This window comes from Choloepus didactylus, chromosome Y (assembly GCF_015220235.1).
Source record: "Choloepus didactylus isolate mChoDid1 chromosome Y, mChoDid1.pri, whole genome shotgun sequence".
Taxonomy (NCBI): domain Eukaryota; kingdom Metazoa; phylum Chordata; class Mammalia; order Pilosa; family Megalonychidae; genus Choloepus; species Choloepus didactylus.
In genome coordinates this window covers 27513253-27529938 of record NC_051335.1, presented here as the reverse complement: position 1 = coordinate 27529938, position 16686 = coordinate 27513253, and the positions used below count along the sequence as shown (strand labels likewise).

Sequence of the window (16686 nt, the reverse complement as noted above, 5' to 3'; positions counted from 1 at the left end):
CTGGGAAGGCACATGGCTGGCATCTTTTCCGGAGTTCTGGTTTCAAAATGGGTTTCTCACACTACGTTCCTCTCCAGGAACTTCTCTCCAAAATGTCACTCTCAGTTGCTCTTGGGGCATTTGTCCTCTCTTAGCTTCTCCGGAGCAAAAGTCTGCTCTTTGCTCCTGTGCATTCTCCAAGTGTCCCTCTTGGCTGTAGCAAGCTCGCTCCTTCTGTCTGAAGTTATATAGTGCTCCAGTGAACTAATTCAGACCCACCCTGAATGGGCAGGGTCACACCTCCATGGAAACTTCTCAATCGGAGTCATCACCCACAGTTGGGTGAGTCGCATCTCCATGGAAACACTCAAAGAATTACAATCTAATCAACGCTAATACGTCTGCCCACACAAGACTACATCAAAGATAATGGCATTTGGGGGGACATAACACATTCAAACTGGCACATTCCTTTTTCTTCAATTTTTTGAAAGAGTTTGAACAGGAATGGTGTCAATGTCAATTCTTTTTGGAAAATTTGCAAAAATTTCCCTGTGAAGCCATCTGTCCCTGGGCTTTTTATTTGTAGGTAGATTTTTGTTGACTTATTGGATCTCTTTGCTTGTGACTGGTTTGTTGAGATCTTCTGTTTCTTCTTGGGTCAGTCTTTGTTGTTCATGTGTTTCCAGAAGTTGTCCATTTCCTCTAAATTTTCTAGCTTGTCATATGGTTGGTCATAGTATCCTCATGATTTTTTTTTATTTCTTTGGAATCTGTAGTAATTATCTTCCTTCTCATTTCTGATTCTATTTATTTGGGCCTCCCTTCTTATTGACTTTGTCAGTCTAGCTAAAGGTCTGTCAATCTTGTTGATCTTCTCAAAGAACCAACTTTTGGTTTTATTTATTCTATTGTTTTTTTGTTCTCCAGCTCATTTATTTCTGCTTTAATCTTTGTTATTTCTTTTAGTCTACTTGCTTTACAGTTAGTTTGCTGATCATTCTCTAGCCTCTTCAGTTCAGTTAGGTCTTTAGTTTTAGCTCTTTCTTAATTTTTGATATATGTACTTAGAGATATAAATTTCCCTCTCAGCACTACCTTCACTGCATCATACGGGTTTTGATATGTTGTGTTCTTGTTTTCATTCATCTCTAGATGTTTACCAATTTCTCTTGCAATTTCTTCTTTTACCTGTTGGTTGTTTAGGAGTGTGTTGTTTAACCTCCATATATTTGCAAAAGATCTGGTTCTTTGGTGGTTGTTGATTTCTAGTTGCATTCCATTGTGGTCAGAGAATGTGCTTTCAATAATTTCAATCTTTTTAAATTTATTAAGACTTGTTTTGTGCCCCAATGTATGATCTATCCTGAAAAATGTTCCATGGGCACCTGGAAAATGTTCCATGGGCACTAAAGTAGAATGTATATCCTGGTATTTTGGGATGTAATGATCTATATATGTCTGTTAAGTCTAATTCATTTCTCATATTGTTTAGGTTCTCAGTTTCCTTATTGGTCCTCTGTTTAGTTCTGTCTATAAAAGAGAGTGATGTATTGAAGTCTCCCACTATTATTGTAGATGTATCTTTTGCTCCCTTCAGTTTAGCCAATGTTTGTCTCATGTAGTTTGGAGCTCCTTGAGTGGGTGTATAAACATCTGTAGTTGTTACTTCTTGGTGAATTATCCCTTTTATTAATATATAGTGCCCTTCTTTGTCTCTTATGACATCTTTGCATTTGAAATCTATTTTGTCTGATATTACTATAGCTACCCCACCTTTCTTTTGATTGCAGTTTCCATAGAATATTTCATTTTATCCTTTCACTTTCAGTCTCTTTTGTGTCGCAGGGTCTGAGTCTCTTGTAAACAGCATATCGATGGGTCATATTTTTTAATCCATTCTACCAGTCTGTATGTTTTAATTGGAGAGTTAATCCATTCATATTCAAAGTTATTACTGTGAAGGGAGTTCTTGAACCAGCCATTTTACCCTTTGATTTTTGGTTATTGGATCTATTTTTTTCCTGCTCTCCTTTTTTCCTTTAAGTTTCCCTTATTAATAACTCCTCATTTTGGTGCTCTTCTCCAGACCTCTCTCCTTTTTTTCTCAGCTGATCGAACTCCCTTTAGTAGTTCTTGCGGGCAGGTCTCTTTTTAACAAATTCTCTAGCATTTGTTTGTCTGTGAAAATTTTAAACTCTCCCTCAATTTTGAAGCAGAGCTTTGCCGGATAAAGAATTCTTGGCTAGCCATTTTTTTTTTCTCTTTCAGAATCTTAAATATGTCATATCACTGCCTTCTCACCTCCATGGTGCCCGCTGAGTAATCAGTACTTAGTCTTATGTTGTTTCCCTTGTATGTGGTGAATCCTTCTCTCTTGCTGCTTTCAGAACTTTCTCCTCTTCAGCATTTGACAATCTAATCAGTGTATGTCTTGGAGTTGGTTTATTTGGATTTATTCTATTTGGAGTTCATTGGGCATCTTTGATTTGCGTATTTATATCATTTGGAAGGTTTGGGAAGTTTTCCTCAACTATGTCTTGAAACACTCTTCCTAGCCCTTTACCCTTCTCTTTCTGGGACACCAGTGATTCTTATATTTGTTCACTTCATGTTGTCCATCATTTCTCTGAGATCCATTTCAATTTTTTCCCATTTGTTCTTTTGGGGTCTCACATTCAATTACTCTGTCCAAGTTGACGTATCCTTTCTTCTTCCTCTTCAAGTCTGCTATTGTGTTTCTCTAGTATATTTTTAACTTAAGCCACAGTTTCTTTTATTTCCATAAGGTCTGCTATTTTTTTATTTGCTCTTTCAAATTCTTCTTTATGCTCTTGTAGAGTCTTCATGATTTCCTTTATGTCTTTATCCATCTCATTGAAATTGTTTTCAAGATTTGATTGTACTTCTTTCGTTAATTGCTCCAAATTTTGTGTCTCTTGTGGCTTTTTAATGTGTGTGTTTGGTTTATCCATATCTTCTAGATCCTTCAAGTGCTTTATAATTTTCTGCTGGCTTTGGGGCATTTGCTTGTCTTGATAGGATTATTTTGGAAGTGCAGAATTATTTGAGCATTTATATATAATTTGGTTTGCTGGACTGCAGTTTCCCAATTATACCAGCAGGTGGTGCTCTTGAGGCACAGCTTGGTGGAGAGCAGTTTCCTTAACCTACCAGCAGGTGGCACTCTCAAGTAGGTCTTCCTGGAACTTCTCTTGTGCAGTGGGCCGAGTGCAAACTGGGTTGGGAACCAATCAGTGCACTGGATTTCCATATGCCATAGGGAATGCCTGTCCTGGGGCTGCAGTGCAGGCCCTAAGCAGGTAGGCAGAGTCTGATCAAGAGCACCCTGCAGACTGAGTGTGGGCCCTGCCTGCCGGTTTTCTGCCTGCCTTGCACCTGGGGTGTGGGAAGGGCTCCTGATTGCTGATATGATGCCTCTCCCCTCTCTGCTTCTCACCGTTGCACCCTCCCCTGACTTCCATGGGGGGAGAGCAGTCACTGCCCACCAGGTTCCCTCATGGGAGCTCCCCGCTGACTGGAGGATCACCCTCCAGCAAACTGTCAAAGTAGGTGTGCAGGAGTGGAGAGCTGCTGCTCACTCCCTTGCCTGCAATGGTTTTGCTGTTTCAGGCCTGGGGGAGTGGGGGGTCCGTAGGCAGAACAAACTCACTGCCTCCAACCACCGTCTCTTCTCCAGTTTTTGTCGGTGTCCCCTCCACATACTGTGGAGGACCCTCTATGGCCAGTCACACCCTCAAAACACAGTCCCTGTTGTCCTCCAACCGCTTTCTAGTTAGTTTCATGGAGAAGGAGAAACTCGTTTTGCCTCACCTACTCTGCCATCTTCCTGGAAGCTACCACAATCAATTTTTGAACACTTTCTTTACCACACACAAAAGAGAATGAAAACAAAATTAAAGCAAAAAAGAACACCCAAAAACCACATACCCCCCATCCCTGCCTATTATTAATTTACTTTTTGTTCTCATTTTTCTACTCATCTGTCCATACACTGCATGAAGGGATTTTGAGCCATGACATTTTCACAATCACAAGGTCACACCATGTAAGCTATATAGTTACATAATTGTCTTCAAGAATCAAGGTTACTGGGTTACAGTACATGTTTCAAGTATTTCCTTCTAGCTATTCCAATACACTAAAAACTAAAAAGGGACATCTATATAATGCATAAAAATAACTTTCAGAATGACCTCCAACTTTATTTGAGATCTCTCAACCACTGAAACTTTATTTTGTTTCATTTGTCTTCCCCCTTTTGGCCCAAGAAGTCTCAATCCCATGATGCCAGGGCTAAGCTCATCCCTGCATGTCATGCCCCACATTGCCAGGGAGATTTACATCTCTGGGAGTCATGTCCTATGTACGGGGGAGGGCAATGAGTTTACCTGCAGAGTTGAATTAGAGAGGCTACATCTGAGCAACAAAAGAGTTTCTCTGGGGGTGACTCTTTAGCAAAATTTTAAGTAGGCTTAGCCTCTCCTTCGTAGTAACAAACTTCATAAGGGCAAGCCCCAAGATCAAGGGCTTGGTCTTCTAAATTGGTAGCCCTCCATGCTTGTGAGAATATCATTAATTCCCCAGGTGGGGAAATTTAATATTTCTACAGTTTCCCCTAGACCCTCAAAGGGCCTTACAAATACATCTTTATTCTCTGCCCAAATTACTCTGGGATGTATTGGGGCTTCACACTAGCCTGTACAAACCAGATTTCACTCCCTATTCAACGTTCCATGTAATTAAGTTGTTTGAATAAACTGACCATACAAGTTAAATTGTATAGTGTGTTACAAAAAAATATAGATTTTGCACCTAATAAACATTTCTTCCTTTGGTCTCACACAGAAGATAAAGTTTTAAGACACTGTCACTATCTTCCCTTACCCATTAGTCTGATTTACCTTAGTTCTAACCAAGTCCATTTCATTCATAGCTCTTTTTTCAGACTCTTTTAACAATTGCTATATGGGGTAATGCTGACATTCATAGCTACCGGACTCTGGCTCTGAGTCTCAGGTGTCACACAGACATCTGAATTTCCAGGAACTGACCAGATTATGCACAAAGAGCTCAGCATCTCAGAATTTAGAAATAACCATTACAACTCAGGAATAGATGTAACTGCTGTAAGAGCTTACAATCTAGGAACCTTTACAATAAGCCTTTCCCCTGTTAACCTGTGCTATCATACTCAATTCTCAGAGTTTGCACATTATGGTTAGCTCATATTAGTGAGGCATTATAATGTTTTTCCATTTCTGGTTGATTTCAGTCAACATACTGTCCTCAAAGTGCATTCCCCTCACAACTTCACTCCTTTTTGTAGCAGCTCAGTGTTCCATTGTATGTATATACCACACTTTGCCATTCTGTTCATCTTTCGATGTACCCTTAGGACACCTCCATCCACTGCAAATTGTGAATACTGACACTATAAACCCCACTGTGCAAATGTCCATATGTGTCCGTCTTTTCAGTTCTTCCAAGTATATACCCAACGACCAACTTGCAGGACCATATGGCAGCTCCATGCTTAGCTTCCTTTGGAACCACCACACTGCCCTCCAGATGGGCTGCACCATTCAACTTCCCCACCAACGGTGATTAGGTACATCCCTTTCTTCACATTTTCTCCAGCACCTGTATCCCTCTGTATATTTTTAGATGGTATTATTCAGGTACCATACATTCCATCTTAAGTGAACAATCAGTGATTCCCTGTATAATCACATAGTTGTGCACTCACCACCACTATCTATATAAAGACATTTACATCTCTTCCACAAAGAAAGAAGAAGAGGCAAAAGAAGTAAAAAAAGAAAAAGGAAAAAATGACAGCTAAAAAGCAAGAAAAGAAAAAATAAAATTAAAATAAAATACAATTAAAAAGTTAGACAACATCACCAATGCTAAGAATCCCATACCCCTGCTTTGTATCTCTCTCTTATAGACATTTAGCCTTGGTATATTGCCTTTGCTACAATTAATGGGGGCATATTATAATGTTTCTGTTAACTATAGACTCTAGTTTGCATTGATTGTATTTTTCCCCAATGCCACCCCATTTTTAACACCTTGCAAAGTTGGCATCATTTGTTCTACCTCATGTAAAAACATATTTGTACATTTAATTACAATCATTGAGCACGCTAGGTTTCACTAAGTTATACAGTCCCAATCTTTATCTTCTATGTTTCCTTCTGGTATACTACGTGCCCCTAACCTTCCTCTTTCAACCATACTCACAGTCATTTTTGTTTAGTGTACTTACATTATTGTGCTACTATCATCCAATATTGTGCTCCAACCCTCTCTCTCCTGTCTTTTCCTATCTGTCTTTATTGCTCCCTTTAGTATTTCCTGTAGAGCAGGTATCTTTTCATAAACTCTCAGTGTCTGTCTGAGAATATTTTAAACTCTCCCTCTTTTTTGAAGGACAGTTTTGCTCGCAGCTTTTCTCTTTCCATATTTTAAATATATCACACCCTTGTCTTCTTGCCTCCATGGTTTCTACTGAGAAAACCACATAGAGTCTTATCGAGTTTCTGTTGTATGTGATGGATTGCTTTTCTTGCTGCTTTCAGAATTCTTTCTTTGTCTTTGACATTTGATAATCTGATTATTAAGTCTCTTGGCATAGGTTTCTTTGGATCTCTTCTGTTTGGGGTACACTGCACTTCTTGGACCTATAATTATATGTCTTTCATAAGAGATAGAAATTTTCAGTTATTATTTAGTCCATTATTGTTTCTGCCCCTTTTCCCTTCTCCTTTCCTTCTGGGACACCCATGACATGTATATTCATTTGCTTCATGTTGTCATTCAGTTCCCTGAGACACTGTTCATATATTTACTTTCTTTTCCTGATCTGTTCTCTTTTTTTGTAGGATTTCAGATGTCCTGTCCTGCAGTTCATGAATCCTTTCTTCTTCCTCTTCAAATCTACTGTTTTATATCTTCATTTTGTTTTTCATCTCTTTCATTCCCATAAGTTCCATCAGTTGTGTTTTCAAATTTTCGAGTTCTTTCTTATGTTCTCCAGTGTCTTTATATCCTTCATCTCTTTTGCCATATCTTCTGTCAACTAGTTTATTTGATTTTTGATTTCATTTAGCATATTTGTTTGAGGATCTTTTATTAGTTGTTTCATCTCCTGTATCTCATTTGAAGTGTAAGTTTGTTCCTTTGACTGGGCCATATCTTCATATTTTCCTAATGTGACTCATAATTTTTTGTTTCCTAGGCATCTGGTTTCCTTGACTACCCCAATCAGGTTTTTCCAGACCAGACAGGCCCTGGTCTCAGGAGGGTGTAATCAGTTTCACTTTTCCCTGGGGATGAGACCCAGCAGGTTGTCAGACTTCCTAATCATCTTTTAGTTTAATGTTTTCAAAGTTACTGCTAAATTTTAAAATCCCTACAAAATACATGCCTTCTAAAAGGAAAAATTCAGCCTATTTCCTCCTGTTTATTACAGTGCTGTTTCTCTGATTTATATTTTCCTTCTCAATTCAAGTTTTCTCACTGGTTCTTTTTAGCATGTTCTTTTCAGTGGAAATTCTGATTTTTTTTTGTCCTACTTTATTCATCCAATGGACCTTAATGGACTACTACATTCCAGTTGTTGCACTAGAAACTCGGATGGGAAAACTTTCTGTGAGGAATCAGTTTAACTTCTCCTATTAAATGTTTATTGAAAAAGTAATCCTGTGAAAAGATAACTGCAAATCTAAATTAGGTCCTTAAATGGACTACTGTTTCAAGTTGCAGTATTGATAAGATTTTGCAGAGTCCAGCAATTGGATTCATGGTAGAGTAAATTGTAAAGATTTCATTTTGGGAAGCATTTACTATCTTTTTATGACTGTATTAAAACCACCCAAATATATTGCTCCTCTTTGGGCAGCTTCTGTCAATTACATTGCCTTTTTCTGATTTTTAGTAGAAAAACAAGAGGAGAAAATAATGGGATCTTACAAGTAAGCAGAAAAATATAGATACACACAGTTTACAAAGCTCTTCAACTCACCTTGTAACTAAGTCTTGATCCTTTCTCTTAGACCAGAAGATCAATTCAGAAGTTATTAGAATGGGAAAATAACAGATTGTATCACAAGGTAAGAAAGCTTAAGTAAATAAGTGCCTCATTCATATATTTGAATTACTAAATTTAAAAAATAAGTACATTACGTGAGAATTTTGCAGGCCAGTAAAGGAATGGATTAAAGAACTAATACTCAATTTTGAATAATATTCTTTGCAAGGTATCTTAAATGCTATGTTTTGTATCTTATACTTAATTCCTGGATTATTTTCAGTGATTTATTCACATGTGTAGGCTGTTATTAGTTAAATTGATATCAAAATACTTAACAAACTGTACTTTCTTAGCTTGCTTTGCACTGGAAGTTGACTAAAAGGAAATGTGAAACTAGCAATATGATGGAGTATGTAAGTATGCAGTTGTTTTAATTATATTTTTGGAGTTGATCTTAAGTGTAGCATTGTGCTCTGTGTATCAATTGTCAGAACATCTTTCTACCTTTAATCTCTTCACCCTGAACGTTTCAGTTGGAACTTAGAGATTTCTATCTTCTTGAGATTTGTAGCCAACATAAAATATCTTGGAAACTAGCAATTATTTAGATCTTAAAAAAAGTCTCAACTAGTATGATCAGATGAAAAACTTTGCATCACCTTAATATTTTTTTAACATAGGTGCAATTGATAGCATATGGTTATGGGAACAACTGTTGTCAAACAAAATGTGTCAAAATATAATCTTGTCAAAACTTTTGTAAAATAGGAATTGACTTCTGTTTTCTGGGTTCATATTCCTAGCTTTTCTTTTCCTGACTGACATTACTGTGAATGAAGAAACTAGAAGTTCTAATTTTTTTTTTACTGAAAACTATGTGATCTTAGTCATAAAACATAGATTCAGATATGTCAAATGTGATAAAGTTAGCATCAACACTCAAAAGAATATTAAGCTTCAAGTTGCTGTCATGTAGTGTATATTTAATAACAAAGCATTCCATTTGCATTTCATAATGATTATTGTAATCTCTCTCTCCACTTTATATAGTTTTGGGAAAAAGTGCAAATGACCACAAATCTAAAATCTACTACAGACATCACTCAAAAATATTTTAGGTTTTTATTATTACATTTCCAAACCTTTCTGTCATTAAAATGTTTTAGTCCATTTGAACGCTTCATTATAAAAGATAGTAATACTCAAGTAATATCAGCTACTTTAATTGAAAAATAAATAATTATAATACAATGTATCTTTTCTAACCTGTATAACACAATGTAATCCCTTCTACTGTGCTAAAATAAACACTAGAGGGATACATGATAATGTAATAGGGTTTGCTTTTATGAACCTAAACAAATACTTACTGTAAATCAGGCAATAAAAACTATCAGCTATATTAAGTGGTTATGTTTGCTAGTTTAATTTGCCAATCTAAAAAAACTTGTAGTAAGTTCTTTATATAATTCTATTTAATATATTTGACTGACTTTATTGTTTTGTATCAAAATGTCCTGTGAAAAGTGATTATAGACATTCTGAGTTATACAAAAATGATATTAAATCAAAATTATTTTGTCAATATATTCTTGTTTGTTTTTATTTTTCAGGTAATACTAATAGAATTCTTACCAAAATATCCCATATTCCGACCTGACTGAGGAATTTTATTCAATCACTTCTGTGTTACCTGTCATTTCCCACCCTTAGTGCCTTGTAGATGATTTTGGAATGAAGATGGTCTCCTTTGCTGTGTTCAAATCATTCTTTATAATGGTAGAATATTCTCTTTTATTTGTGTTTGTTTAAGAAGAAACTTTGCACATCTTTTTTATGTTAAATAAGGCTTGTATTTTGCGCTTTCACTTTTTACACACATCATATATATACACACATGCATATATACATACATATATATGTGCGTATATATGTGTGTGTGTGTATAAAATTTGCCACTAAAGATAAAACATCAGTGCTGGTGTTCAAAGAAAAACTTGTTTTGAGCATGCTGCCTTATAATTTTCACACCCACTGTTTCTAAATATGCAGCATTTTCCAGTCTGTTTATGCTCTGTAATCCCTTCCTGTACACATTTAAATAAGCTTTGGTAGCTTTTAGAAATGGTTTTACTCTAATCTGCTTTTAAAGGACATGCAATTAATAGCACTGGTTTTGTCCTGCACTTTGCTAAATTATCACTTATGTTAGTGGATAAAGTATTTAATCATCTAAAGACTTGTAAATATTGTCTCTTTGCATAATGTAAAATGTGGTATGCTATCGTTTACAAAATGTAATTTTACTCTTACTGTATTGTCAACAATTGTGCATAGATTTTAATATGAATGAAGTTTGCAAGCATCCTTTTGAATGTATAGATCGTTAACATGCCATTTATGGCAAAGCCATAATAAGTGTGTTAAAAATTTCAGGTGTAGGGCAGGATTGCCCCTGTAACAAGTGGATTAAAATTGAAGTCATTGTTCCAGATATTCTGCATTGCCCCTGAAACCAAGAACCTTATTTTTTGAACCTTTTTTTTTTTTTCGTTTAATTCAATAATTCCCATTCTGTCCACCACTCCCACCCCCAAAGGAATTCCTTTGGCATCTGACACATCTCAGCTCCACAGTCATTCACTTCTTCCCTTTATGTATCCTCTCCCTCTTTTGAAAATACACACAGCTATGCCCTTTAAAGAATGTTTTAAACTTCAGATGTCTTCGGAGATTCTAAACCCCCGTGAAAGCTACTCCTAACACTTTCTGGAGATCTGATACTGTACTTTGGGAAAGCGATTGCACCTAAAGAATATAGAGTGGCTGATTGGTAGTTGATAAAATATTCTAAATTATCTTTTTGAGGATCTTTTTTAAACATATGGGTATTATTAATGAGGAAAGACAAGTGTTTAGACAAAAGGGTTAGTTTATAAATTTACCACACATGTAGCCTTTTCACTGGTATTTCTCATTACAGTTAAGAAGAGGGAGAGCACCACGCTCTAACTCTACTAGAATTTAAAATTTTAACATAATGAAAGTTTTATATCATGTCAATTCAACTACAAATGTATGCCTGTATGTAGGCATTTGTAATTCATAGTGCTAAAAATAGATTAAAAGTATCTGGGACTGAATAATATTTTATCTGCCACCTTATTCTTAATGCTTTTAATAAACATTTTAGACAAATATTCATCCCAGTGAAGAGAATAATCCTTTCTTCATACAAAGTCAAGCCCTTTTAAGCTACTTTTAAGATTTATGCCTAATTTGAAATCCACAGTCCTTGACCAGTTAATAAAGAGGGGAAAAGGAGATACTATTTGATACATGATTGTAATTGCACAAAAACTTTTCCACCTCCCTCTGTACAGCCTCATTACCCTCATGCCACCCAGCCACCCACAATCTCTATCTTTTAATATATTGTGTATGCCTGCAAATATGTTTCTGCCTGCTGCAAAATTGAAGTTGTATTTCTATTGGGAAGGTGGAAACCTCTGAAAAGGTATACCAAATGTCTTGTTTTACAGCTAAGGTCAGGGAAAAATTGTTATCTGTAGTTTCTGTTCCAGCTGCTTCAAACTGTGACATTTTAATACCAAAATTGGTTTCCAGCATAATACAAAATTTCTAATTATCACTGATAGAATAATTGCTTTTAAATGTCAACCCTTAAAATCTCATTTTTTTTCTGTAAACTTAGAATTTGGCCCTGTCATGGTCATAGTAACTTTTTCTACCATGTATAAATCATGCTTGATTTTGCTCAAAGAACTCCAGGAAGTAGTGAATTGTTTCCATGAAACAAATATTGAGACAGGATTAGAATGTTTCTGGAGGTGAGAGTATGATTCAAGTAAGAGTAATATTTGTCATAAAAACCATTTACCAGCATGTGTAAACTTAATTTTAAAAACTACCCTAATCACTCTTAAATATGATTTTATTGTTCATTATGCTAGTTGACTCATTTTATTTTCTATAACTACCCAGAAAATACCCAATTTTCTTTTTCTCTCTCTTACGTGGCTGCTATTTCAAACTGTTTTCCCTTGGAGGGGCCTAATTAGCAGTTGGGTATTTTGGAATATTTGGTGGTTTGTTTTCTTTTAAATGAAACTGGCAGCAGTGAATACTGAAATGACAGAGCATGTTATGGTAATTAATTCTACTTCCATCAAGCTTTTTCTTTAATCATCAGTATAGAACATTCTTGAATTTTTCAATTATGTTAGTAAAATATTTTTGTGAAGGTTGTTTTTAGATTGAAGGAAGTAGTTTTGAAATTCTTTGTCACATAATTTTCTTTTAAGAAACCTGCTGCTGTAGTTTCCAGAGAAAATAACATGTATTTGCCAAAGTACATAAATCTCACAAGGCTTGCAGATTACAAGTCAAAACTGTTCTTTCTCTAACTTTCCTCACCTCTTATTTGTGCATAAAATGGAATAAGCCCTACACCATTTCATCTTCACCCTTACAGTGGGGGTTTGGGCCATAATGAATACAGACTTGTGCCACTTCATCTTCATTCCATTCTGGGTCTCACTTCTTTATAATTGATGTATGAATGCTTCTCATTTGGTCCAAGATTCTGATCTAATACATTGATCCATCTGGTAATTTTTAAGCTTGTCCAGAAGCCTAATAGCATGTGTAGTATTATTAATATCAAATACAGGCAAGTGTTATTTACAGATTTATTAGCTCCATTCCAGACATATTCTCTACTCTCTGTTCCCTCCGATCCCTGTGTTGACTTAGGAAAGAGCCCATTGTCATCAAACCTTAGTAGTAGATGGAAAAGTGCCTTGTCTGTTTTTAACAATGATAACATATTAAGCTTAAGGAAGCAGAGTGAATGAATTGGTAGATCATTAGATTAAAAATCACCCTTTTCAAATAGGTATATGAATAGTTCAGAAGCACATTATATTTTTATTATTTAAAGTCCATTTCCTTATTTTCCCCCAATCATGTGATATATTGTCAAAATGCTTTAGAACTTTCAGCCATAATTTCAGCAGTATAATTCTAATGCTGGTAAACATGTAAACATGTAATTGAGCATAGTTCTGGAAGGACAAAGTCTCTGAAACCCTTCCAAACATCACATATTTATTGCACATTCTATTCATACTATTATGACCTGTAAACACTAATGTCAGAGCAGTTAATCCAATTGTATTAATATTTATTTTAACACTATACCATTTTAAATTAAATTTATGCTTGCTTGTTCATAATTTAAGTAAAGTTCAATAACATTTATTAGCCTATGAACAAATAGGGTTTTTCCCAAATGTATGAGAGCTTTAAAAAAAAGTCATTGCCATTTTAATTTTGTTTACAAATGAACTGCCACTTAAAAAAATCAAACCTCACTACTTGAACATAAAGTCCCCAAACAATATTTCATTAGGATTTACTATGTTGACCTAGGAGAATATAGAAATTGTGCACGACTGATTAATTGGAGCCATTTCCCATAATGGAAATACTTTTTGCTAATTTGATTATAAGTTGCTTAGATTCATTTAAATTAGGTCCTCTTATGCCTATACAAGTCTGCTTTTAAAAAAAAACTGTTTTGCAACAGTTCTCAAATTGTTCAGGTTCCTTTAAATGGTGAACTTCTGGGAACTTCCCCACAAAAAAGGAATAGAGTTTATTAATAACTTTTCATGTATTATTACATGGATTAAATATAATTGAAAGATATATATATATATATATATTAACCTTATCTTGCCCCAAACCTTATCTCGCCCCAAATTTCCCTTCCCTGAATCTGAGCCAGCCTTTTTGTTTTGATGATGCTAACCTGAGAATATGTCCCATTTTCTGTGCACTGTCAAATTCACAAAATATGAGGAAATGATCTAATATGGTAGACTTCAGGCAAGTCACAAACTATACAAGTCTCATTCTCTTCATTTGTAAAATCATGGGTTTGAACCTAGAGCTAGGCAGAAAACATTTGTGATTCAAGGAATGGTTAGAAAATTATTACTCTGAATGGTTATTCAGATCTACTACTCTTGGTGGACACTTTCACAGTGCCTTGCACTTAGGAAAAAAGTTTGATATTTGCCTACTGGCTGCTAGCTGATATGTGTTTGTATCACAGAGACTCAAAGAACCTGAGGCCTGCTAGACCTCAGCCAGTCCAAGGTGATAAAAGAATGAATGTAGTTTCCCTGGGAACTGGAAACTAAGGGCTGTGAGTTTTGCATATATGGAACTTGACTACGCAGCTATAACTGGTATCAAGGCAAGAATTATAACCGTGACAACAAGGGGTGTATGAGAAGACCATTTTGACATTTATGTGCTAAGAGTTTCATATCCTATCCAGCATCTGCTTCAGTGTCTTATCAAGTCACGCACTCTCAAAAAGGTCTATTGGAAAAAATTGATACTGTTAGATAAAAAGGAAATTGGTATGGTATTCAAACCCAAATCATTTCTTGTTTAATTCTCAGCTCTGCTGCTTGATTCCTCTGTACCTCATGTCCCCATCATTGAAGTGGGGACAATAATCTGGACCTACCTCACAGGGGAATTGAGGATATCTTTCATATATTAGTGTGCTTTTGAAGTTGACTGAAAGATATACTGAATATCATAATTGTGTAATTTCTGAATAGATTCCTTTAAATCCATGTTGTTGTCTTTTTCATTCAAACCCTTCAGAATGAATTCTGCAGTTGAACTATATTTTCAGTAGCAAATTTTGCTGTTAATCCCCTATGTGTTCAACATGGGCAGTTGTGTTATGTTAATACTTGAGTTAGGGAAGAAAACCTGGTGGATGTAAACGAGTAGTTACCACTTTGGGGCAGGTGAAGATAGCAACTGCGGCACCTTTGAGTCTTTTCAATATCTCAAAAAGTGAACTAGAAATCATATACTTACCCATAATATTCCTGCTGCACAAGCCAACTAAGACATTGAATTTCCTTGCATAGTGCTTATATTTTTTTCAATTTTGTCTGTTAACAATGGTTATCACTTATTGATCAGAAGTTGTGACTGGCAGTTTTGCCTTTGATAAATAAAAAAAAAATCAAGAAATCTTATCATTACATGCAATTTGGTAAGTAAAGTACTTGAAAAACATGGGAGGGGTAATAATAAAGGAGCCTTATGGTTAACATGTTTGGTGCCACCATTATAAAGGAACTGAGACTATTTGACCATCTCTACAGATTGGCTTACCCTGTTCCTGAGTAATAGAATGTTTGATGCTAGAGAGAATGTGTGTGTTTGTGTGTGTGTGTGTGTGTGTGTGTGTGTTGGCTAGATTGGGCTATATTACATCAGATTAGAATTTGCCTTCAATTTTTTCTGTTTCAGGATATAACTGAGTTTATTTGGGTGTGTATATAGTAAATCATACATATACACACATAGGATTGAAATGTGAAAAGCATTATAATGTCATGTTCTAGAATTGGGCTAAATATCAATGTTGAGTCTCTCAAAAGTAGTTCTGTATATAAACTCAACATGATGAGTAATGGCAATAATTTCTCAAATGTTCTTTTTTATTCCTTCTTATCTTGTTGTTCTTATCCTATATTGGCTTAGTTGTTTTGATTTTCCATTTTTTCTAGTTAGCAAATACTGTTTAAACATTTTATTAATGCCTGTACTTGGAAACAAGTTATAAATTTCTGAAATTATATGATCTACAAGCTAGTTTACCATCTTTGAACTAACCACAGACAAATTTGAGTCTCAGCTGCAAGAACAGGAAATCCAGGTAGCTAGAAAGCAGGCATTGATCAAAACATCTGGTTGAAAAGCCTAGTATTTACGTTTTTTGACAGAGTATTCCTGTTGGGACAGTTTTTCCAGAAGAGAATAGTGGATATGTCCATCCAAACCAAGAACTTTCATACATCTGTATTGTTACGTAGCCTGTGGAATGAATTCATTTTTCTCTTGAGTCCAGGAGTGACTCACCTGGAAGAATTCAACCTATATACAGCTGTGCCAAAATGAAGGATACCTGCCTCTCTGAAACTTTCACTGCTGCTTTTGTTGTTGTTCACTTGTCAGATATAAAATTTATCTCAGGATGCAAAATTAAAATAAAGTGCAAATCTATGTTAATGAATTGTACTGTGTGTTCTTCAGTGCTTCTTCTTTCCTTCTCTTCCCTATATTTTCATTATTATAAGGTAAATACTTGAGGCTTCCTTTTAAAAATTGTATTTTACATATTGCCTCTCTCCACATTTGCTAGTGTTATCTCTGGCCCTGTAAGTTATTCATGTTATATATTGGCTTTTGGCTTTGTGGGACTTTCTTGTGTCCAATGTTTGTCATTTGGCTAAGTAGGAAGTTGTTTCTAAATGATTTTGCAATCAACCTTGCATACCTACTTGTGAACTACAAAATTAAAAATAAAGTACAAGTAGCTGTGTGAGTTCCACCTTACTAAGCATATATATGTATTTTTTACATATTTATATCATTTTATTAGGAATAATTCCAAATGGGTTATGAAGAAACTTATTCATTGAGTTTGTGGAGTTTCCCAAAAACTCTTAATGAAGTTATGTTCACCAATAAACAACAAAACATCAGCAGAACTGTCATATACTGGACAAAGAGTCAGGTTG

The 16686-nt window shown here is 35.4% G+C and overlaps 1 protein-coding gene across 1 annotated transcript in view; it reads left to right on the top strand.

The window, feature by feature from the left end:
- The window catches only part of LOC119524221 (cysteine-rich hydrophobic domain-containing protein 1-like), a 133189-nt gene extending 118048 nt beyond the window's left edge, over window positions 1–15141 (top strand). Inside the window, 3 exon segments of the mRNA XM_037822869.1 lie at window positions 8064–8120; window positions 8395–8454; window positions 9655–15141. Of these exon segments, the coding sequence (XP_037678797.1) occupies window positions 8064–8120; window positions 8395–8454; window positions 9655–9705 (168 nt within the window). The 3' untranslated portion in view covers window positions 9706–15141.
- The last annotated feature ends 1545 nt before the right edge of the window (window positions 15142–16686 follow it).